General features: G+C 37.4%; 1 protein-coding gene and 1 pseudogene across 1 annotated transcript; both read right to left on the bottom strand.

The window, feature by feature from the left end:
• Positions 1-7,281: 7,281 nt before the first annotated feature.
• Positions 7,282-9,969, bottom strand: LOC110706329 (annotated as a pseudogene).
• Positions 9,970-16,919: 6,950 nt separating this feature from the next.
• LOC110706328 lies at positions 16,920-22,822 on the bottom strand. Its single transcript, XM_021884236.1, has 4 exons — positions 21,976-22,822; positions 19,592-19,691; positions 18,462-18,504; positions 16,920-17,373 (listed from the first exon to the last, which is right to left on the bottom strand). The coding sequence occupies exons 1-4, from the start codon at positions 22,125-22,127 to the stop codon at positions 17,300-17,302; spliced, it is 369 nt and encodes a 122-aa protein (XP_021739928.1). The 5' UTR covers positions 22,128-22,822; the 3' UTR covers positions 16,920-17,299.
• Positions 22,823-26,299: the final 3,477 nt, after the last annotated feature.

Raw genomic sequence — 26,299 nt, 5'->3', positions numbered from 1 at the left:
GAATGAGTTTGCCAAATTTTTGGCACTTGTCACATTTCTTCACCAACTCCTTAGCGTCTGCCTCAAGAGTGGGCCAAAAGTAATGTCGTCTGGCTCTGACGGCTAGGAACCTGCCGCCTATATGAGAGGCGCAGAATCCCGAGTGCAAGTCTTCGAGAACTTCCTTCCCCTTTTCTGGGGTGACACACTTCAACAGGGGCTTAAGAAATCCTGCCCTGAAGAGTTCTCCATTTTTCAACTCGAAGCTTGCAGCTCGCTTCTTCAGGACGGCTGCTTCCTGTGGTGAATCAGGAAGTGTGCCGTTTGAAAGATAAGCCCGGATGGCATTCATCCAGGTGGAGCTTCGGTCTAAGGTTCCAATGGGTTCTTCATGTATGCTTCGCTTTTCCAGAACTTCCCAAAAGATCGACCGAGGAGTATCACAGCAGGCGGATGAAGCCAATTTGGACAATGCATCCGCCTGGTTGTTATCTGACCTGGGCACTTGATTCAGACGGAATTCCTCAAGTGCCCCAGTCTCTTCCTTGACTGCCTGAAGATATTTGATCATAGCCGGATGGGTTGCCTCATATGCTCCCTCATACTGGCTAACGACCAACTGTGAATCAGAATAGGCGTCAATCTTTGTTGCCCCTGCTGCCTTACACATGCGGATTCCGGCTAGCAGGGCTTCATATTCCGCCTCATTATTTGAGGCTTGAAACTTAAACCGCAGTGCATATTCAAATTTGTCCCCCTCTGGGGACTCATATATAATTCCTGCACCACAGCCGTTCTTTGTTGAGCATCCGTCTACATACACTTTCCAAACCTGGTCAAGATTATCTGGTTGCACCGGTCGGGTCATTTCAACAATGAAGTCGGCAAACGCCTGACCTTTCACTGCTTTTCTAGGTTCAAAAGTGATTTCAAGACTTTGCATTTCAATAGCCCATTTCAACATTCTTCCGGATGACTCCAAAGTAGACATTGGCCGCTTGAGGGGCTGGTTGGTGTAGATTACCACCGGATGAGCCAGGAAGTATGGCTTTAATTTCTTGAAAGCCATATACAGAGCAAGGCCAAATTTTTCTACCATGGAGTACCGGAGCTCGGCATTTTTTAAGACATGACTAATGAAATAGACCGGAAGATGAACACCATCTCTCTCAGCAAGGAGAACGACACTGAGAGCATGATCTGAGACGGCTAAGTACATGTATAACACCTCCCTAGGCAATGGACTAACAAGTCTTGGCAAAGAGTGGAGGTGTTCTTTCAGCCGTTGAAAGGCCGCCTCAGCCTCATCTCCCCATTCAAATCTGGTCTTTTTCCTGATTTCTTGGAAGAAGTAAAGGCATTTGTCACCTGACCGGCTGAGGAATCTCCCCAGAGCAGCCAGGCAACCGGTTATTCTCTGCGCTTCCTTGACAGTGCGGGGTGACTTCATGTCAATCACCGCCTGTATCTTCTCAGGGTTAGCCTCTATCCCCCTTTGATCAATCAGGAATCCGAGAAACTTCCCAGACGCAACACCAAAGACGCATTTCTTAGGATTTAACATGACCTTATACCGCCTGAGTGTGGTGAAGGTTTCTCGGAGATCAGCAAAGTGATCCGCCTGCTGTTTGGATTTGACTATCATGTCATCAATGTATGCCTCTACATTCCTCCCAATTTGATTAACAAAGACAGTATTAATCATCCGTTGGAACGTAGCCGGCGCATTTTTCAAGCCAAACAGCATCACCGTGTAACAGAATAGCCCCTGATCAGTGACGAATACCGTCTTTTCTTGATCTTTCTTCCACATGGGTATCTGATGGAAGCTGGAGTAGGCATCCATAAAACTCATCAAGGCGTGACCGGTTGTAGAGTCGACCAGACTGTCGATCTTCGGAAGCGGATAACTGTCCTTTGGACACGCCTTGTTGAGGTCTGTGTAATCAACACACATGCGCCAGGTCCCATTCGGTTTCTTAACAAGGACCACATTGGCCACCCAGTCGGGGAAATTACAAGGCCGAATGAACCTGGCGTCTAGCAGCTTTTTGACTTCGGCAGCTGCCGCCTGACTTCTTTCCTCGCCGTGGTTTATTTTCTTTTGCCGGATGGGCTTCTTTTTGGGGTCCACGGCGACTTTGTGGACAGCAAGATCCGGGCTGACGCCTGACATCTCTTCCACTTCAAAGGCAAAAATGTCTTTGGATTCCTTCAGCAGAAGGTGCATGCTTGCACCCAAGGTAGCATGAGCAACCGTCCCAACCTTAACAGTACGTTCTGGACGACTGTCATCCAGAACGAGATCAATGCTTTCACCAGCCGGTTGGGGACGGAGCTCATCTGACCGCTCACCGGTCAGTGATTGCTATTTTTTCTCTTTCTTCACCTCCACCAGTAGAGGTGCCTTTCTTTTCTTACCGGCTGCTGGTGGGGCAGGTGCTGGATCGGCATCCTTGACATTGTCAAGGTCTATTGGTTCCTGGACGCCTGGGGTTACAGTGTCCCTGACGGCTGAGAGGTAGCACTCTCGAGCCGTCTTCTGATCCCCATTCAGGGAACCAACATTGCCATCATCTTTCTCATACTTGATGAGCATGAGAGATGGGATGATTACTGCCTTGGCTACGTTGAGGGTTGGCCTGCCAAGGATAATGTTATAGGCGGTCAACTCCTCAACGACCAAGAACCTGACGACAATATGTCGTCCTTGGCCCTTCTCTCCCAGCCGGATGGGTAAGTCAATTCTCTCGGCTGGGTAGACCATCCCACCCTCAAAGCCAACCAAGGGGTGGGTGACCGGATGCATGCTGCTGATATTGTATTTCAGCTTCTGCAAGCACCGGAGGCTGATGATGTCTGATGAACTGTCGATGTCAATAAGGATCCGTCCAACCAGCTGGTTGGCAACCTTACATTCAATGACCACCGGGTCATCATGCGGGCGACGGACGCTGCCCCTGTCCTTCTCAGTGATCAAGACGTCTGGGAAGGAGGAGCTGGCTTCCGCCTGCTCATCATCATCTTTGTCCATCTTTCGAAGATGGCTCTTGGTGCCCCCGGATGGTAGGGCCACCACATGAGAACCCGCCTACTATAGTGTAGACCGGCTCCTTGTCGGTATCCGAACTACTAGCAGGCTGGGGGGTAGTCTTGGAGGACTGACCCTTGTTTTTCTTTTTTGCCCCGGCTGGGGACTTAGAAATATAGGACTTCAGCATCCCCTTGTCAGCCAGACAGTCCAACGTCTGTTGAAGGCTGAAGCAGTCGTTGGTGTCATGGCCAACTTCCTCATGGTATTGACAAAATTTATTTTTGTTCCTGGATTGAATGGAACTTTTCATTGGATTCGGCTTCTCTAGGGCAGCCGGTCCTTTATCTCCATGAGGATGGAGTTGCAGTCCTTGTTAAACTCGTACTTTGGGACGTACGGTTTAAATTCTTTCTTCTTCTTCTGGGACGGCTGGTCAGAGTCACTAACCGCCCAGACTTCTTTTCTCTTCTTGCTCTCCTCTTTCTTTTTAGCCGGCTGAGCAGGCCGGTTGTCTTTCTTCTTGTCAGACTTCTTAGAGTCCGACTGGCTTCCAAGCGAGTAGAGGTCGATAGCTTGAATGTAGCTTTCCGCCTCTCTTAGGGCCACCTGCAGGGTGAAAGACCCTTTTCTGACTAGGTCGAACTTAAAGGTCGACCCGTCTCTCAGACCTTTGAAAAAGTCTGTAAAAGCTACCTCATCAGACAGCCCCTGAATCTGAATTCTGATCAGGTTCAACCGCCTGACATATGAGCGCAGCCCTTTTCTCTCTCCCTGCTTTACAGTGCTCAAATCAAGGCTTGTTTTCTTAGCAGGGATGTTCATTGAGAAGTTGGAAGCAAACAGGAAGGCAAGCTTCCTGAAGCTATCGATGGACCCGGCTGGCAGATTGCCAAACCATTGTTGGGCAATGCCCTTCAATGTAGCCGGGAAGCATCGACACCAAGTGGCATCATCCAACCCCTGCAGATACATGAGGTTGGTGTATGCCATGAGGTGGTCTTCCGGATTGGTGGTACCATCATAGGTACCAACCAATACATTCTTAACCTTGGCCGGCTGGGCCGCCTCGGTTATCTCCCGGGTGAACGCAGAAGGCTGTTCACCCAGGCGTAGCAGACGAAGCTGCCAGTCTAATGGCTGGACATTTGGATATGCCGCCTGACCCCCAAAGAAGGCCGACTGCATGAAGTGAGGGGGATATTGCCCGTAAGCCTGAGTAGGCACATACGGGACAACTCCAATCATATGAGGGCCAGAATGGACGGTATTACCGCCTGTCTGACTCTCATGCAGGGAGGGTGCACTCCCTGCAGAAATGATGTTGAAGCTGTCTGGAAAGTCAGACGTTGAAGCCGATTCAGACAGCGATTGGTTTCTCTTCCGGTTGATGATCTCCCGGGCATCAAGAGTTGATTTTTTACTTCTCACCGGTTGCTGAGTCCGGCGAGTGTTATTGGTATTCTTCCCAGGAACGAGAATTCTTGACCAATCAATGGTCCCGGCTGCCTTCTCCTTTGGATGAGGAGTGGGCTGCCGGTTTCTAACTGACTTCCCCTTCTCAGGAGGGGTCTTCTTCGCCGACTGACCTTTACTTGGGCCAGCCCGGCTTTTGGTGATCAGCTCTTTAATTTCACCCTTGAAACTTGTCATGAATCTCATGAGTTCGTCTCGGGTGACAGGGGCTGATCCAGCTGCCGTTTGGGTTTCCCCTTCCGGCTGCCCAGTGGGTCTGCTCGGACCCGCCTGGGAGGCGCCCCGCTCCAGAGTCTCTCTGGGCCGGATGCACTTGATTCTGAGAGAGCCTTCTTCGACTGTAAAGGTTTTGACCTGAGGATCTTCATCCTCCTCATGGTCTGTAAATACTTCTGGGTCTTCGCCCAGACGGTTAGGGGGTGGTACAGACTCTTGAACCATCTTCGAGGTACTCTCCCCACAGACGGCGCCAAATGTTTTGGGTGTTTTTGTCCCTCGGGAGAGTTACGACACGAAGACTGATCCGGCTGAGCTGTACCTGCAAAATAACGGAGACTCCGGGTGGTTGGAGCTCCGCCTCTGACGATCAAGTTAGTAACTTGAAACGGAATAAAAAGAACGGAAATTTAGGTGGGTATCTGCTTGGATTCCAAGCTCAGGTCTTTCTCTGATGTAAGAGAATAAGGGTGTAATAAATGATTGAATGTGTCCCCAAAATGGGGAAATATCTCCCTATTTATAGGGTCGTTGGAAAATGTGCCCCTACCTAGGTCGCTTGACCTAGATTCTAGTGGGCTGCGTCGTTTTACGGCGCTTCTAGGAGTTTGGGCCTTTGAAAGCCGTCATTTCAGAAACATATCTGAGGGCGCCAAGTGTCAAGAGGATGTTGTGCCACATGGGCCATCCTGAGTTTGACATGTGGCAACCTCTCATTGGTCCACGTGTCAAGAGGATGTTGAGCCACATGGGCCATCCTAAACTCGACACGTGGCGACCTCTCATTGGTCCACGTGTCTAGGGTAAAAATACCCTAAACAATATTCATGATGAAATTTGACAAAAAATTCTTAATATTTAATATTTAACGACAAATATAGTCATGTGAAATAATAGCTTGTTGAAAAAAAAAGAAGAAAAAAAAAAACAATTTATCCATATCTCTCTCATTGGCTATCTCTTTAGAAACATCTAATAAAACAACCCGTCTTGTGTGTGGCCGGCCGCTCCGTGTGGCCACTTAAAGTAATCTTATAACATTGATGAAGTATTCCCTATAATACCAATCGAGTAACCCCTATAACACTGACTGAGTAACTCTATAACAATGTCGAAGTAACATTGATCAAGTAACCCTTATTACACTAGCGAAGTAACCCCTATAGTGGTCAGCCACATATAAGACTTTGTGCTAATAAAATTGGAACAATTGGCATGGCAGATGAAATGCACAAATCGAGAAATATCTCTCTCATTGGCTAACACATGTAAAGATTTCATTAGGCCCTGAATCGTAACTATCACCGAACATAATCTTTAGGCCCAAGGTTCAGATGAAAGCCATGGGCTGGAAGGTGGGCTAAAAGTGAGTAACTTTCATCTTGTTATATTCAAGCATAATTATATACGAAGTTATGCATAATTATCATATTTTTTTTGTTTGAATTTATTTTCATATACGAGTATATTTTTATTATGTCAATCTTTTATGTATTATAGTGATATATAATTGCAAATATTAATAGTCAAAATTATACATTATAAATATATTATGTAATATGTTATCAAAATTATTTTATAACTGCATAATTTAAATGTTAATTGTAACAAATATGCATTTTGATCGTACATAAAAATTCATAATTTTTGGAACCGCGTTGAATCATTGTTTGTAAATTGTAAGCGTATCAGGAATCAAGAATATAATTTTTTGGTGTCTTAAAATGAAAAGAGTGGATTTTTTTGGTGGTTGTACAAGAAAAGATGCTTTTGGTTTTGGCCTTTTTACACCCCAATTTGAGCTTATCTGATACTTAAGTGAGGGCCTACTAGACTTTTCAGTCGACCTTTTTTTACAATAAATGTATCATAAAAGAGAAAAAGAAAACTTAATTTGATTATAAAAAATAAATTAAAGTGGGGATATATGCTGTGTTGGCATCATAAAGTCCAATGGTACGCCACCTTTTGATTTGCTGCCTCTGTGTTTGAGGAGTTTCTAAGGACGTTAAAAAATCCAACATATGAAAAAACAATCCCACTTTCAAAACCACATTAAAATTATCTTGGACATATTGTCAACTTATCATGTATTAGAGGTGATCATAAATTCGATCAAGATAATCTCTTATTTATTATAATCGCCTGTTTTAAGTTAAAGGGATAAACTAAATAACATACCCAAAAAGCATATTTTAGACTTGCAAAACATGCCTTAAATATGAAATATTGTCTAAATTACTAGCCAAAATGAATAGCCCCAAAATCAACCTTAGTTACATCGAGTAAAGTGGGTCAAGTCAGAATGATAGCTCTCTTAATATGTATAATATATAAAAATAGGTTTCCTCAAAAAAAAAAAAAAAAAAAAAAAGGTTTTTGATTAGATATTGGTACACCGAGTAAAAAAAATAATTTAGGCATATTATATATATATATATATATATATATATATATATATATATATATTGAAACAATTTTAGGCATATATGATGCCAAAAGTAGTTGCAAATTAGTAAAATATATCTACAAAATTTAAGATGAGATTCTAGAAAGAAAAAAAATAGGCTTGAATAATATATACACAAACTTAGATAAGGGAACATTAAAAAGAAAAGGGTTGGGGACTTGGGAAAAAGGCTTCCCTTAGCTAATGAGAAGCCAATTATAAGCAGAGTACATTACTTCCTTTGCTGATTTGTGCAGCATCTTTTTGCACACCTACAAATTCACCAAAATCTATTTAATTCACTATCTAGTTACATCACATAGTGATCAAATTCAAGTTATTGCTTCTAATTTTTGATTTTGTACCTGTAAATAAATTTACTCTAGCATTGCTCATTAGCTTTCATTGAGCAACTTCATGACATGCTAGGGACCTTGAAAATGCCGCGGGATTGGCTTGTAGAGCCAAAGATGATGCTTCAACACCAGATGCATTGTTGTTCATCTCATAGTTGTTAACATCTTTAGCTCGTTGTAACCCTCCAAAAAATGCTACTCTACCAATTGAAGAGCTAGCATTGTGATTGTTGTTCTTGACTCCTAGAGCAGACCATATTGAGCTCTTAGAAGCCTCTACAGGATCACTGATCTTCAGTGTCTTTGGCATCACAACTCTTGATTTTCGAGTTCTTTATCATTGGAAGACTCGTTGTTGTCAGTATTCGATTGCACCAATGTCCTGCCCTCCCTAGAATGTTTTCCTAGGGAAGAAGAATTATTAGGACTAGAATTTGTAGATGACTGATCAGAGTTCAATGACTGAGTTGGTATCCACTGCAGATTGCAAGGTCCTGCAGCTATGCTGTCACCCCACTGAGGTGAGGATGTCGAGTAGAACGATACAGGAAACCCTGATTGCCAAGAGACAGGGTTCCAACTGTAAGGAAAGCATGGAACCGGCTGAGGACTCTCTATTGTACCTCCATTACCATTTGCTTCCTTCATGGAAATCAGATTAGGATTTGAGAATGACACCGAGTTTTTGTTTTCACTCTCTGACCTGAAAAACCCATTTGAAATGAAATTCTGTGAATCCTTGGAATGATTAAGATGTGAATCCATCCCAAAGGCAAGAACTGTTCCATCTGGCCTCATCACTTGGTGAATTAGGCCTTCAGAGGCACCCGGAATCACTAGATGGCGGTGATGAGAAGCCGCAGGATTCTTGTTCTTCCGTCTTCCTGCACCCACAGGAACATTCCTCATAGAGCCACCAGCAGTCCAGTATCTTTGACAGCTTTTACAGAAGTGGCGCGGTTGGTTAACATTATAGTTGTTATAGTAGCAGAATTTTGTGTCCATGCTACTACACCTAGCACAAGGGACAATTTTATCAGGTTTTTTGAGAGGGTTTTGGTCATTTGACTCAGAATTATTACTGCTTGCTTGATCACTTTGGTCTTGATTTTTCTTAGGTATGGTACAAGTTTTTGGCTTTTCGGTGTCTGTTGAAGGGGTAGTTGGTGTTTTAGGCTCATCTAAAACTGAGGTACAAGATAATTCCTCTTCTCGCTTGGTTTCATTTGCTTCTTTTGTTATATTTTCCTGAATTACAAAAGAAAGAACACCAACAAACATTAGACTATTTTAGCATATAACTAGTGAATTCAATAGGACTATCTGAATCTTGCTCATCTATCATTCCATTATATACTGAAATTACATGAACATAACACCAAAAAAACAAAATTTTTGGGATGATTTTGGGTGAAATTAAAACATTTTGATAATACAAACAAGAACAGCTTGAAAAACACAAGAACTTGGTTGTCTAAATTATTGATTGAAACCATATCACTGAAAAACTAATGGATATAATTAAGAAAACATATGATTTTTTTTAAAAAACAAAAGATGAAATTAGTTATTTAAAGGATGGACTAAATACTTGGTTGACTACAATATTTACAAGGATCCAAGATTTTGTTTCAGATTAGCTGTTACCAATTGTCTAAAGCTTCACCAACTAAAAAAAAAAAGCGACTGAATTTAGGGAAAATCAGTTTCATGATATTCAAAATAAACCCACAAATTATATCACATTCAAAAAATAAAAAAAATTGGTACTCGTAAAATCAAGGAAAACAAAGAACAACCCAGTTCAAATTCATGAATTTCACCATAAGGGTTAATCCCAAAATCGCAACTTTACAAAGATAAAGTACAGAAATTTAATAAAAAAAAATATAAAAACAAACCTCATATCCCCTGATTTTGTCCTGTTTAGAGCAGAGAAGATTCTGATCGCAAGTACTTTCACAATCATATTCAAAATCATCTCTATCAGCAGCAGCAGAAGAAGGCTCAAAAACCGATGCACCAACAAAATCTTCATTAATATTTGAACCCACTTGAATCGTCTTTCCAAAAAGCTTAATTGAAAAATCATCATAATTCTCTGACATATTTATTTTATTTTTAGGGCTATAGAATAATTTTACGTAATTTGTTAATTTATTGACTGGTCGAGTCTGAGGATGATCAGTAGCAGGAAGAGAGGGGAAGAGAATATATAAAGAAATGAAAATTAGGAATTGTGGGGGTGAGAATTGAAGGTGAAATGCCAAGTCATCAAAAGAGAGGAGAGATTTAGAGCCACAAAATGAATGTGGGGGTGTTAGGAGAAGATCTTTAAATGCTTTAAGAGAAGAGTTTTTTGATTCCACAACTTTGACAAAGAAAAGAAAAGAAAAGTGTCTACTTGCCCTTTACTTTTTTGCCCATGTCAGCATTTTCTCTCCTAAATCTTGTTTACCATTTTCTTGTCTACACTATTTCAAGTAGTGGCCCAATCCTCCTGGCATGCATACTATAATTATAATTAAAATAATAAATTAAAAAATGGAGTGTTAAAAAATAGAATAAATATAATAAATTAAATTAAATTATTCACCTTTTCCTATCTTTGCCTTCATTGGTTGTAGGATTATATTATGATCCTTTTTTTCTCATCCATGGAATTTTTTTTATTGAAATTTAATGAACCTTTTTCTTGCACTTTAAGTTTTTTTTTTTATTCATACTCACTTTTTAGTCTCTTGTAGGTGTGATATGATGATTTACCATAAATTTAATAAGATAAGACTATGTTCTCTTTACTTTTGTTTTTAATAAAAAAAAACCCTGAAATTATTTATGAATTTAAATTAATTATAATGAATTTAAATTACTGTTGAGGAATTTTTTTTTTTATTAATTTTCTATTATATTTGTTCTTCAAAATACTTGTTTTTATTTATTCATTTTTACTGACTTGATCGAAACTATATTTAATGAAAGCTATAAATTCTAAGACAGTGTGTTTTTCTCCTATATTAGTTTGGCGTCTAGCTTTTTTTCCGTTTTCGTTATCTCATATTAAACGTGCGGGTAATACTCAAACCCATAATGTTGCAAGATGGGATTGCTAGAAATTGTAATAAACTTGTTTCTTTCGGTCCTTTTCCCCAAAGCTTGATTTCTTGAAAATTAGATAATACACCCGGGTGCACCATGCTCATGGTGCACCCGGGTAAACAAAAAAAGGCGGAAAGAACATATAGTGTTTGATAAAGAACATACCTATGTTTAGCAAAGAACATACCTTTAATATGTTCTTTGAGTAAAATTATATGTTCTTTACATTATAACTTATGATATTTAACATATGTTGATAAACATATTTTTTTTTTGGGTTTAATAATACAAAGTATGTTCTTTGAATTTGGCGTGTATGTTCTTTAAGGTCGTAATGACGCCCAAATTCTATTTTTTTATTATCATATGTCATATTTAAATTACTTTTATTATCATATATTCTTTGAGTTTGATTAGTGTGTTATTTAGGTATTAACTATATGTACTTTACAATATAAATTATGTTCTTTTAACATATGATATTTTGAAATTTGATATTGAAATCTTAAATTATTTTTAATTGAAAATAATGTTAGAGTAAAAAAACTAAATTATTATGGGAAGTTGAATATTTTTTGGAGAGATAGAAAACTATTTTTTGGGGAAATGATATCTTTGGTAAGGATTTTTTAAGAGGTGATCAACATTGGCATGACTCGCATCCCGAATCGATCCGGCCCGAAATAGGGTGGGTTTGGGCAAACCTAAAAATGCATTTTTAGTTAAAACTCGAACTGGGTTCGAAAAAAGCCCGAAAACCCGCTACTTTTCTACGGGTTTGGGCACGAAAAATTATGATATGGCCCGACCCTACTCGATTTTTATCACCTCTAAATTTTTCCCGTTAATAATGTGTAATTTTTCAGAAAATTTTATCAAGTTTTTATCTCATTCTTTTTATTATATCTTTATGTTCTTTGGTAATACATGTTTTTGTCAAATACAAACATGTTCTTTGTCAAATACATGTATGTTCTTTATGAAACACAGGATGTTCTTTCCGCCTTTTTTTTATTTATCCGGGTGTACTATGAGCACTATACACCCGTGTGTATAAACTACGAATTATGATTTCTTTGGCGGGATTTGATCTCGTTTAATGAAATTCTCGCAGCTTGGTTTCAAAAAAATAAAAATTAAAATAAAAATAAATAAATAAATAAAATTGAATATAGGTACATCTTTAATTTACCTTATTTTGAACCAGTAATGTAACAATAAAATCTAGTGATCCACAACTCCAGACCACAAAGGAGATATGAAGAAGTAGTAACTTTCCAGCATATTACTTTTGCAAAGGAACCTGACACATGGCCACATAAATCCCCAGCCAAAAAACACATGACACGGCGAATAAAAAAAACATATACAAAAGTGGTAAAATAATTGATCCCTTGATTAGAGGCACACATACAATGTAAAGCAGAACATCTTTACTTCCTCCATTTTACATTAGTTGTAACAGTAGGCTCGACTCATACTTTAAGAAAATTATATATACTCTTATATACTATGCTTATACGCTTATAAATACGAAGTATAAAGTATTGTTAGTAAGAGATAGAATTCCTTCAAAAAAAAAAAAGTAAGAGATAGAATTAATAACTAAAAAAAGTAGTGTGAGTGGGGTCAGTAGGAAAGAATAATAATAAAATATTTGTAAAACTGTGGTTAGTGAGGGAGAAGGATCATAAAATAATGGTGAATTCTTTCCAAATATAGTAATGATGCAACTAATATAAAACGACTAAAAATAAAAAGTGTTGCAACTAATGCGAAACGGAGGGAGTATAAAATTTCCCAATTCATCTAACAAAGTTAAAAAACAAATAATAACAAAACCATTAAACCAAGATCATGACTTAACATACATGATAATTGCCTTATATGACCACAATTTTTTTGTCCAGTTAGGCAGAAGGATGAGTTTAGGCAGATGTAGCATCATATAGTTAACTTAATTAAGCAATAAGTTTGAGTTTAAATCGAGATTATAGTAGTAATTTTTTAGCAAAAAGCCGAAATTGGAGTTAGGCGATTAGATATTTATGTGAGTAGTGACCACTAATTGTAGGTTACACTAATGACAGATTAGAGATCGACTAAAGATGGGTCATTTATGGTAAGAGATTAAAGGCCATTGAAAAGAAACTCTTTAGAGCAGCAAAAATTTAGTACATTTCTGGGTAGCATAAAAGTTGTCCTGCCAAACTTGAATTGTCTGTTAATTATAATTTGGAGTATTCTAAGATGACATAGGATTGAACTACGTCATAGTATGACATATAGTTAAATGATGTCAATAAGATGAATTGAAGTTAACTAAGAGTTAGGTTGGACTAACATGAATCTATAATTGATTGAGTTTATCATGTGAAAGGTAATTGTCATGGAAAACTGAATACAGATTTCTCAAAGACAAAGACAAAGACAATGGACGAGGTGTTATATCAATTCAGACCAGGCCGAATTCACCAAGCACCAATTTGGAGCGATTCATTCCTGTTTGGTACTAAGGAGTCTGGAGATGTTTGGTATGCTCGACTTGGTCACATTTCTTATAGGGTGTACAAAAAATTCAAATTTATGCTCAGATAAAGAATTTTTTTTATGCGTATGTCAATGAGTAAAAAATGATATTCTTTATGTTTGTAAATTGCAAAAATAATTTTGGGTATTTGTTATTAAAAAAAAAAAAAAGAAAAAAAAAGAGGTTTCTTGTATACTAGGATAGATACATCAATGTGAAACAATGCATCATTTAACTCATTATATACAAAGTATAACATATCTATGGTTAATTCATGCTCCCTTCTACTCTTTTTATTGCTCCATAAAACAAAGTTTACAACTTCACATTATTAACAAACTATGTAAAAAATTATGCACATGGGATTATAAGGATTTTTTACGAAACTAAGCCTTATTAGTAAACTATTTACGAATATAGACGCGTGGCCAAACTATTTACGAAACTGAGCTTCTGAGGTAAAACGCTGCCTCGGTCAGCGTTTTTCCTCATTTTTATTTATTTAATTTGTTTTGAATTATGTATTTTGTGAAATACAAAATAAAAAAAAAAAACTGAAATACACAAAAACGCTGCCTCAGTCAGCGTTTTTGTGTTAGGCTATAACAGGCCTTAAAACGCTGACTGAGGCAGCGTTTCATTAATACTAGAAACACGCTGCCTCAGTCAGCGGTTTTGCCTGGTATATTCTTCCAGGCAGACGCAACGCATTCACTCTTCCTCAAAACTAAAAACTCAAACTCACTCTTCCTCACGCAACACATTCACTCTTCCTCAAAGCTCTGCCGTCGCCGTCGCTGCCGCCGCCGCCTGCTGCCTGCCACCGTCGCCGCCGCCTACTGCCTGCTGCCGCCGCGCCTCTCCTCTTCTTGATAATCACATTTTTGGTACTTCTCACTTATTTGTTTTTAAAATTTTAAAACCTAGGTTAGTTTGATAATTATATAGTACATTGTTTTAATTTGATAATGTTGTTGATTATTCTAAGTTAGTTTGATGTAAATTGATAATTATGTTGATAATTCTAAGTTAGTTTGTTGTAATTTGATAATAGTTTAGTATAAAAGCCCTAAATTGATGTTAGTTTAGTAAGAAAGTTTATGATGAAATTGTGGAAATGTTTGGTAAAAATGTTGAAAATGTTGATGAAATTGTTGATATTGTTGATGAAATTGTTGTTTTAATTTGATAAAATAGCTTACATTGTCGTTTAATTACGAAAATTATGTTATGTAGAATACGTTGGTTGTTAGTGTGAATATGTTCGTTGTGTACTTTGTTTTGGTTGTTATGTGAATTGGAACAATGATGGTTAATTATGTTTGTAGTGTGAATTTCTTGGTTGTTATTGTGCGAATTGGTGGAGATTGCATGCAATTAAGATGTGTTTTTGGTTGTTGTATAGAATATGGCTGCACAAAACGCAGCTTTGTTATGCCGATGGGGGGGTGAATTTGTGTCTGATAGACCGAATGTCTAGTATAGTGGTGGAAATATGGAACCATTGCCACTTGGACCAGACATGACTTTCAACGATCTGATGAACGAGGTTCATAGCATTATTGGCTTAAACCGAATGAATGTACAACTAGTGCCCGGCTGCACCGCATTGACCGTCGGGGAAAGAGCGACAGGAACTGGCGGACGGAGCATGCCCAGTACATTGACTTGTGGCATCGACGGTTGGAGTTCGTCGTCACTGGTGACCCCATCCACGGCGTTATGGATCCATACGATCCATACATGGAGTGGTACATGCGGATTACACGACGTTTCATCAACCCCAGCTACACACCGCCATCCGCACATTACCATCCATCCTTTGACGTGATCAGGGGATATGTAAGTGTATTTGATTAACTTATCTTTATCAATTTTAAATTTGTATATCATTCAACTAACTCATCCTTAATTACTGCAGGCGTTGGATATGACGGCGATGGTTGACGCACTGTCGGACGTCCTTCCAAGCATACCTGAGCCGCCCAGAGCACAGGTTGAGCGGGTGCGAGATATGGGCATGGCTACCTTGCAGAGATATGGTCACGCCTATCTCGTCCACCCCCGGGACGATCATGGCGGCCACTCTAGTCACTCACAGTTCGAGGCTGGCCAGAGTAGCTGTGGGGTGATCCTTCGTCATTCACGGGCGCAGAAGAGTACGACATTCGCAGTTCCGCGCCCCTACGTCATCCTGATGACCCATCTTCTAGCCAGCTGACTCCGCCAGTACGCCCGAACCCATTTACCACGGTCCGTCACTACAGCCGTCGTCAAAGGCCGAGAGTGGACATACAGGATAGAGAGTCGTTACACCGAATTGATGAGTCAAAATAGGATAGAATTATCTGATTTATTTGCTGTAATGACCTTCTCTAGTTTGTTGTACATAACACTTACATTACATTATTATTTTAATAATTATTTGAATGAATTTATGTCTTGTTTGAATTTCAAATTCCTTATTTGTCCACGTTTGACTCATTTCGTTCAAAATAAATTGTGGATGTGGAGGTGGTGGATGTGAAGGAGGATGGGTGGTGGAGGTGGTGGATGTGGAGGAGGAGGGTGGTGGAGGTGTTGGAGGATGTGGAGGAGGAGGGTGATGGTGGTGGTGGATGTGGAGGAGGAGGGTGATGGTGGTGGTGGATGTGGAGGAGGAGGGTGGTGGTGGAGGAGGAGGGTGGTGGATGTGGTGGATTTGGAGGAGGAGGGTGGTGGATATGGAGGAGGAGGGTGGTGGTGGTGGTGGTGGTGGTGGTGGTGGAGGAGGAGGGTGATGGTGGTGGTGGATGTGGAGGAGGAGGGTGGTGGATGTGGTGGATTTGGAGGAGGAGGGTGGTGGATATGGAGGAGGAGGGTGGTGGTGGTGGTGGATGTGGAGGAGGAGGGTGGTGGTGGTGGTGGTGGATGTGGAGGAGGGTGGTGGTGGTGGTGGTGGTGGTGGTGGATGTGGAGGAGGAGGGTGATGGTGGTGGTGGATGTGGAAGAGGGTGGTGGAGGATGTGGAGGAGGAGGGTGGTGGTGTTGATGGATGTGGAAGGGGGCTGCACTGGCTGCTGTTGGGGGCCTGCTGTTGCTGCCTTCAGCCAGCAGATAAAACGCTGACTGAGGCAGCGTTTTATGCTTAGGTGTAAAACGCTGACTCAGTCAGCGTTTCTCTCTGTTATGGATACAAGAAAAACGCTGACTGAGTCAGCGTTTTACTGTATTTCCAATTTTTTTTTTTAAATTTGTATTTCACATAATACGAAATTTTATAAAAAATAATAATAACCAAAGGTAAAACGCTGACCGAGGCAGCGTTTTATGTCAGAAGCTCAGTTTCGTAAATAGTTTGGCCACGCGTCTAGATTGGTAAATTGTTTGCCAATTAAGCTTACTTTCGTAAAAAATCCGGATTATAAGTGGTGTTAATGAGAAGAGGAGAGAACAAGGAAGGAAATTTACTAGATACAAAATATCTTACCCTAAAAGAAGCTTTCTTAACGCAAAATGAAATCTTACTTCATGTATATTGGGACGTGGATGAGCTTTGAACCCGGAACCTTTTTATCACTCTTACTGGATGCAGATGAGATCTATTGACACTATGTAGTGCAAAGGTGAGCACTAACCTTATTTGATTCATCTTAAAGTTTCTAGAATATACACAAATGATCCACCAGCTTAGATAATTTGGGCCAACAGCAACACTAATGACAAACAACAAAACAAATCAAGTTCATGTTGTTGCAATCCTCATGACAGAACAAATTCTTAGGATAACAGTTATAAAAAAAAATACTTGTATAATTGTAGCATTTTGATTAAAAAACAAATACTGCAGATTTCTAATAAACATGACTAATACAGGTTTAACTCTATTTGCCAGAAATTTACACTACTAACATCTTCATTTGTGTTGTACTTTGGTATGGGTGTCAGATACTGAGATAAAGCCATACAGGTAATACATATATGAGTCTGACTCTCTGACATACCACGCGTCAAAATTTAGTATGCAGGAACACTGCCTGAAATATGTACATAACAAACTTTTTAACAAGAATAATCTGTATCAAGAGATAGAGTACCTCAGAATTGTTGTCTGAAACTCTAAAAGTTAATCTACTCCCAAGTATATTGCACTCCTCTAAGCCAGTCTCCCCTGCATCTGTCCATCATTCAAAGTGGTATGAACTATGAAGCGTCCAACTGCAAGGTAAAGTCTCCATACCAATATCGTTCTCTTTTCCTGTCAAAACAGATGTGGCAGCTAAAGTGCTAATTGGAAGTAACATACTGTCAACAAATTAATGGCACCAGTGATTTTGAGAATGAAAAGTAGAGGTAGACATATGATGTAGGTATGTTCAGTTATATGAGTTTACACCACTAACCTGTGACGGCTGTGAGATAATATTTTTCATAAAGGCTAGATACCTATAGAATCAGTCACATAAAACCAGTTCAATACTTCAATTACAGAAATGTCTGTTTAGACCATCTCCAGATAATTGTCTATTTCAGAAAATTTGAGTAATTAATATAATGTCCCTTTGAGTCTTAAAACCAATCAGCAGTAGGAGGAGCTAAAGGAAGAACAAGTGCATACAAACTGAGTTGGACCACCAAAATAGCCTGTGGTGACTGAAGTGACTGCAGTCAAAATGCTACTCACGAAAGATTCACTCGATGGACCAGGCCACTTTCCTATTGGATTACTACAACTGAAAGATATGTATGTAAAGATCAAGAGTGCAGCCAAGTTGGAACTTCAGGAACTCGAAGGTAAACAAATTTCTTGATTCTTCAACATGATTACAGAAAAAATAAAGTTTTTCAGGGGTTCAAGTCCAATCTTATGAGTTTCATTTCTTTTCATAAGCACATCCCCTTCCCTAGTTAATTGTAACAGCAATATAGTAACACATTAATGTCAGAGTTCATCAATAGCCTTACTCATTTTTCTCTTAATATCTGCTCCAAAATTGTTTACTTTTCCTTTTCCTTTTCCCTACGCCTGTACTTTGATCTTTTCCAGATGTTATTACCTTTTCATTATTTTACCCTTTGGTAGCAAACTAGCTATACACAGCATTTCGTTTACAGTTCAAAGTCATTATTGCAAGTAAAGACCAAAGTGGAACATGGGTTACATTGCTGCATTCTGTACTTGGAACTTGTAGATATCGTTCAATATTAGATGCACAATAAGCTTCAATTAATCAAGTTCCCAGAGTTTTAAGTGTTTAATGATATCAAGGCCCTTTGTAAAAAAAAAAAAATGATATCAGGACCCTACTTTGAGCTTGTAAAATGAATCATGACAGCAAGAGGTACCTGAAGCATGTAAGCCATCATCTGAATCTGCATGAAAAAAATCCTGGCAAGCAATTACAATATTGTAAGTTAAAGCGATGATCAGAATCGTTGCATAAATCCAGAAGAAGCCATGCATAACTGGTACCTTTTTTTTAAAAGAATAACTGGTACCCATTTCAAAGGATCTCAACTTCAATGACAAGCTTTTTACATTTTCAACAATCCTAAGTCATCTTTCTTTTAAATTTTTTTAATTAGAGTAATCGATAATACAGGAGAATTCCAGTTTCAACAAACCAAATATATTTAGTATCATGGCCTATTTTTTGGGACTACGTAGAATAGCAATGTGGTCTCAACGGAGAGAATACAACACACAAAAGTTTCTGCCTTTCTAGTATGTACGTGGGGGAAAGGGTGGTCCAAATGCCAAAGATTCACATTAAAGTGCTCACATCATTATGTATGTATTAAAATCAACAAACTCAAGATTGCATCCTATGCTTCCACATTAAGTTGGTTCAAAATATGTTAAGTTATCAACAAACTGGTCATTCACTCCACTTCATACTAAGATTCCAGATACCTAAACGAACCACATCTATAAGCCAGCACCACTGTCTGATAAAGGCATGCAAACTCTCACCACACATTACTTAATGACATAGCTGTCCACTCAATAAAGACCTCAAAAAGCCAATCAATTTCGGGCCTATGGTTTCATCCTCACTTGCAATTGACATAAACTCGATATCAGCCATCAGTTTTAATTTTTTTTTTTTTAATCTTTTCTTTCCAAGCAAAGATTTTCGAACATCCAATGGAAATCAATTATAGAGTATCTATTAGTAACTAAATGTCTAAATCCATTTTCCGAATTACCAAATCTGCAAGTTTTATAATAAAACTTGGATAATCTTTTTATAGCAAGCAGGAATTTAAGCATGAATAATACAGTTCAGCTAGTAAGAAAGATATTACTACAAACATTATGATGAGAGAGGATGGGACGTGTAACAAAGAGAAAACTCAACAAGATAGCATTAAAAATGTCATAAAGATATATAGTAGCTATATAACAGATGATGTTGGTAACATGTGATTATGCTTCTAGGTGTTTGGAACAGGAACAGAAACAGAAGACAAACCTGTAGGTTTTGGCAAATTGAAATTTTAGCATGTACGGCTACTAAGATAATGCTGAATGCCCAACTTTCTGATGTTGGCCGACCACAAGGATAACATCGACTACAAAAGGTTGAAAAACTATTATAGTCTATTATAGAGATATGAAGAGTTTCAGAATGATTTCAAGCCTATGATAAAAAAATGTTCCTCATAAAATTTCTTAAACGTGACAAAAGGCGACTTACTTGCATCTCATTGAAAACTAACGCTTATGTCAACATAACATCATCCTATAATGGAAGGGGAAGGGGGCTTCAAAATGCATTGGTAGTACTGCATTTTCAGTTTTTCACAACCACAAGGTGAAGTAAGCTAGTAAAACTATGGACTATTACTTCAGCATACTTTTTTACAAATATATATGTAAGATCTTACAATCTATAATCTGATCCAGAGTATCTCCATCAATCCAAAGAAAATCTGGATCCCTACAATCGTGCATAATGCATTTATTTTTTCTTGTCTCGTAAGTTTTTTTTACTGTTAAGGCACCAAAAAATGCTCATAAGAAGCTTATGTTTAAATTAAACCAGCTCGGTCTTTAAGCTAGGCGTAAGATAGGCATGCAGTAGAGGAATGATGAATAAAGAAGTTCGGAAAGCACCTAAGTTTCCTGAGTCTGAAATTTCCAAAGCTTATTTTATCAGACACTGAAGGGACTTTAAACAGGTGGTAAATACAACACATATTGTTGGAAAGCTACTCATTTTCCTCCACTTCTATGGTGGGTTCTACTTTCCTTATCAGAGACTGACATATTATTGATATCTTCCACTATACATCAGTCATCAAACACGCCTCACAAATCATGCACGGAAATAATAGAGAAAAAAAAATCCCAAGTGCCTTTCAGAATCACATCATAACAAAATATGTCCAAATTCATATGATTCATCTAAGGAAGGCAGAGATAGAAAGTGCGCGACACACTTAACCTTTCAGAAACATCCAGTTATTGTCCAAAAGAAACCCATAATTTGACTTTTTTCGCTTAATATGAGAGAGCTTATCTACATTTGGACCAAAAAAATTCTTATAATTAATAAAATAATGACAAAAATCTTAAGCTTCCAAACATATCTTTTCCTATAAATATGTCAAAGGTATAAACCTCTATAGAATACTACCTCAACTATCATCAGGTAATACCTTAACTGAAGCAAGATATAATGGCATCTCACATGCTTCATCTCTTTGTGCTCATGCTCGCTTGTTCTTACCTTCTGATGTCAAATGCTATCCCAATGTCAAGTAATAAAAACACAGCTAAACCATCTTAAAGTTTCACTAATGGTTGATCATTTTATATCTTTTCCTTGGCTGATATTTGTTTGATTGTTTGTGTTACGATTTCAGGGCTAAACAATCTCCCGAATAAAGAAAGAGAATTTGTAGTAGCAAGAAGCATGAAACAGGTATTTTTACTTCTATGTATGCAATGGATGCATCACGTATGATAGATTGACAGTCATTTGAGTCATTTCTATTCCTGTAGTAAATTTGTTCTGTTTTCTAACAGGATCAGATGGTATCAAAGGATAAAGTAGCAGAAGATTTTATCGAGGGTAGGATGGATTTTGAGAAAAATGATTATGGACCACCGTCATCTAATCCAATCCACACCCCAAAACCACCACATTGATGATGCCAAATTGCCAATTACACTGCTTATCTCTACAGCTATTAAGAAAAACTACTCTGGTAAGTGTATAGAATGTCCATATGATGGCAAGTTTGAATTTTAACCCTTAATTCAGGGAAGAGTTCCATTAGCCAACACTAAGTGTCTAATTGTAAGGGTCAATCATCACTCATGCATGTATTCTCAACGGTTTGTCTTCTAGGAATTTACATAGCCGACCCTACCTATATTGGTTGAATATACAGGGTTGGTCAGTTAAAAGGCTAGTTTCTGTATTCTGTGACACAGAATTGTCATAACCTAGTCAGTGTTATAAACTTCTCATGTAATTCTAGATCTTCTATTTTCGAATAAGAATAATGTCTGATGATGATAACATAGTCTCATGAGATACTTATCTAACAAGATTTGAACTGTCAGTTTTTTTAACTTTAAGCTTTTGGCTAAAATTAGTACTAAAGTGTTTACAGAACAGTGATCACTTATTTATGATTCAGACAGGGTGCTTTTACCGATTTCTCCTGTTAATATTAACACAAGTACAATAAAGCTGGAAAAAAAAGGACAGAAGGGCTGTATAACAGAGAAAAAAACACAACAGAATGACAAATGTTACAAAAATAATGAGCTGCTAGATATAAAATTATATAGGTAACATGTAATTCTGTTATACTGAATGTGAAACAGAATTAGAATACAAACCTGGAGCTTTTGGCAGGTTGAATATTAGCATGTACAGCTACTAAGATAATGTTCAATGTCCAACTTTTTGATGTTTGCTGACCACAAGGTAAAAGTTCTGCTGCACAAACCATAAAATTTCCGAAATGTGAAAAAAGGCGCCTTACTTGCATTGAATCTGTGGTAAGCTCATTGTGAACTAATACTTATGTGAAGATCCTATCTTGGAAGAGGTGGGGGACTCATTTTCACAAGTCACAACCACAAGGTGTAGTAAGCTAGCTAGTAACTGTATGAAAGTTCAGCTTCATATCACCTATTTAATAGTTGTAAGACACTACACAATCATATCAATTGTCATTGTAGAATTGACGCAAACTAGGGTCTCAATTCTAACAACCTCACACACAGGTTGTTCGCATCAATTTTCAGTAACTTGATATGCTAAGCAAAAGAGAGAGCTTTTAGTATTCTTAAACAGATGAGCTAAATATCATTTATATTTTTTTTAGTTGGAATATCACCACTGTAAATTTGCAAACATGTAATACCTTACAATTTTACAGCTCAACTTAACAATCTGATTTTGAGTATCCCACCAATCCATATAAAGATCGGATCCCTTCAAATGGATTTGGTAAGAATGTTTATTTCATCTGTTAAGTAAGTTGATGTTAAGCACCAAAAGTTTATTCGTGTTCAAAATACTCAGAAGAAGAATATGTGCAAATTAAGCTATTAGTCCAGCTTTTACTTTAAGCTATACATACATATCAATCACATGCTTCAGCAGAGGAATTTTGAATGTAGTTCTGAAAGCACACAAGCAAGTTCCTGAGTAAAAAGTTTCTACATGCTTATTTTATCAGATATATAGTGGACTTAAACAGGTGGTAAAATAACACACATTATTGGAAAGCTCTACTCTTTTCCTCCACTTATTATTACTTATATGGTGGGTTCTACTTTCCTTATCAGAGTTTGACATACGACGTATTATAATTCTCAACTGATGTCTTCCACTATACATCAGCCATCAAACATGCTTCATGCACAGATATTACAGAGAGGAAAAAGGAAAAAATCCCAAGAGCCTTTTAAAACCATATCATAACAAAATATGTCCAAATTCATATGATTATTCGAAGGCAAAGACAAAAAGGGCATGACAGACACTTTACTTTCAGAAACATCCGGTTATCCTCCAAAAGACATCCATTTTTTTGGCTTAATACAATCTCTATGACTCATTATTGATTTACATCAATCACAAGATATACATCAATGATTACAAAAGCTAATTTAAAAAATATTTCCATAATAATATCAGATATGATAACTAAGATACCAAGAGATAGTGTGTGCTTGCAATGTGTTAATTGAAGGGTAAAAATATAGTGCTGAATGCTTAATTATGTTTATGAGATGATACAGCTATGTACAGTGTTACAAAATGATTCAAACCTAATACAATCATTATGATTTATTAAAAGGTATACTTGAACCAAACTACAAAAGATATCAATATTTACATAACAATGTTTGGTAAGATAATAGCAAACCTGTCAAGTAATACATGATACAAATCATGAACAACAAATAATATCTGTAACATCAAAAGCATCAACTGTGTACTATCATATCTTAAACTTCCAAATATTGTCTACACTATAAATATGTCAAAGGTTCAAACCACTATATTTTTTGATGCAAAAGGTTCAAACCACTATAGTACCCCAACTACTGTCAAAATATACCCTCAAGTGAAACAATATAAGAGGGGTCCTGATTCTGGGACGAAGTCGTAATGGCAGGCCACAAGCTTCATATATTTGTGCTTATGCTCGCTTTTATTTTTTATTTTATTTTTTAACCTTGTTTTGTCAAACGCAGTCCCCATTTCAAGTAATTCAAAATACAGAAGAACTATCTTCAATTCTCAATAATAAATCATTTTATATCTTTTTCTTAATTGACTAATCTTTGTTTGATTGTTTGTGTAATTATACTAGGGCTTAACAATCTCCCAAATATAAGAAGAGAAAGTGTAGTAACAAGAAGAATGCAACAGGTATTTGGTAGGTGAAAGAATGAAAAATTGAAAAAAAAAAAAAAACAAGTAATTGAGAGAATTGAAGGAGAGAGAATATGAAATTAATAAAATATGATTTAGATTGAGTCCACTAGTTGAGACAAATGGATTAAATATTGTAAAAACATTCCAAATAAGGAAATGAAGCAAGTATTTTAAAATGACCGATAATGGAAAGTGGAGCAAGTATATGCAATCGGAGAGCTTTTAGTATTCTTAAATAGAAGAGCTTTACCATTTATAATTTTTTTTCCCTGTCACGAATGAGATTCCGCCTTAAAACCATATGCCAATGAAGAAAGTAACCCCTTAGTCTTATAAAGTGGACACAACTTTATCTTTTCTTAATGTGGGATACACATTCCGAAACTCATCTTCACTTTTATACTATTTCAATGCGGAACAACACTTTCACTCACTTGTGGGTTTGCTCATAGACTTAACAATCTGATTTTGAGTATCCCCACCAATCCAAGTAAAATTTGGACCCCTACAATTGGATTTGGTCATAATGTAATTTTTATCTGATAAGTAAGTTGATGATAAGCACCATAAATTAATTCGTGTTTAAAATATTTAGAAGAAGAATATGTTCAAATTAAACCATCAAACCAGTTTGTCCTTTAAGCTATACATACAGAACAATCACCTGGGTGTAGCAGAGGAATTTTGAATGAAGCTCTGAAAGCACATAAGTTCCTGAGTTTAAATTTTTTACATGCTTATTTTATCAGATATAGAGTGGACTTACTCAGGTGGTAAAATAATCTATTGTTTGAAAGCTACTCATTTTCCTCCACTTGAGTATATGGTGGGTTCTACTTTCCTTATTAGAGTTTGACATACTAAGTATTGTAATTCCAATTGATGTTTTCCACTATACATTATTCATCAAACATGCACAAAATTCATAGAGGAGAAAAAAAAATTATATCCCAAGAGCCTTTTAGAACCATATCATAACAAAATATGTCCATTATTTAATATGATTATTTGAAGGCAGAGACAAAAAGGGTATGACAGACACTTAACTTTTAGAAACATCAAGTTATCGTCCAAAAGATATCAAAGTTTTATTTTTTTGGCTTAATACAATCTCTATGACTCATTAATGATTTACATGAATCACAAGATATACATCAATTGAATACAAAAGATAACATGAAAATATTTCCCTAATAATATCAGATATGATAATAACTAAGATAAATTTTGTACGTGCCATGTACTAATTGGAGGGAAAAACAATAGGGAAAGCTCAAGTATGTTAATGAGATGATACGGCTTTGTATGCATTGTATGGTGTTCAAAGAGATTCAAACCACATACATTCACTATGATTCAATGAAGTTATTTTTAAGAATATTTACATAACAATATTTGATAAGATAAAAACAAACCTACCAAAAGATGGAGTATATGATTTCATACTATGAACAAATAATAATATCTTTACGTAATATCAGGAGCATCAAATGTGTGCTGATGTGCACTTTCCTATCTTAAATTTCCAAACATTGCCTACACTATAAAAATGTCAAAGGTACAAACCTCTATAGTACCCCAACTACCGCCGAGTTATACCTCAAGTGAAGCAATATTATGGCAGCCTACAGACTTCATCTCTTTGTGCTCATGCTCTTTTGTTTTTACCTTGTTTCGTCAAATGCAGTTCCTGTTTCAAGTAATTCAAAACACAGAAAAACCATTTTAAATCCTCAATAATTGATCATTTTATATATTTTTCATGACTAATACTACGTATTTGTTTGAAATGTAACAAAATCAGGGCTCAACAATATCCCTAATATAAGAAGAGAAATTGCAGTAACAAGAAAAATGCAACAGGTATTTGTATATGCTTCTTCGTATATGATTGTATGCAAATCATACACCACGTACGTGTCAGTCATTTCTTTTCCTGTAACAATTTTATGTTCTGTTTTCTTACAGGGTCAGTATATATTAAACGATAAAATAGAGGACGATTTTATCAAGGGTAGGATGGATTTCGAGAGAGACGATTATGGACCACCGTCAGCTAATCCAATCCACACCCCACCACCACCTTGATAATGCCAGGTACACTGCATAATACACCTGTGTACAATAATATGTCTATATGATATTGATGGCAATTTCGGATCTAAACCTGGTATTAAGAGTAGAGTTTCATCAGCCAACATCTATCTAGTGTAAAGCTCTATGTAAAGGACTAAAGGATTGGTCAGTTAGTAGGCTAGTTTCTGTATT

Source organism: Chenopodium quinoa, unplaced genomic scaffold, assembly GCF_001683475.1.
Source record: "Chenopodium quinoa cultivar QQ74 unplaced genomic scaffold, ASM168347v1, whole genome shotgun sequence".
NCBI classification, from domain to species: domain Eukaryota; kingdom Viridiplantae; phylum Streptophyta; class Magnoliopsida; order Caryophyllales; family Amaranthaceae; genus Chenopodium; species Chenopodium quinoa.
The sequence above is the reverse complement of the archived record's forward strand: the minus strand, read 5'-3'. Positions and strand labels throughout refer to the sequence as shown.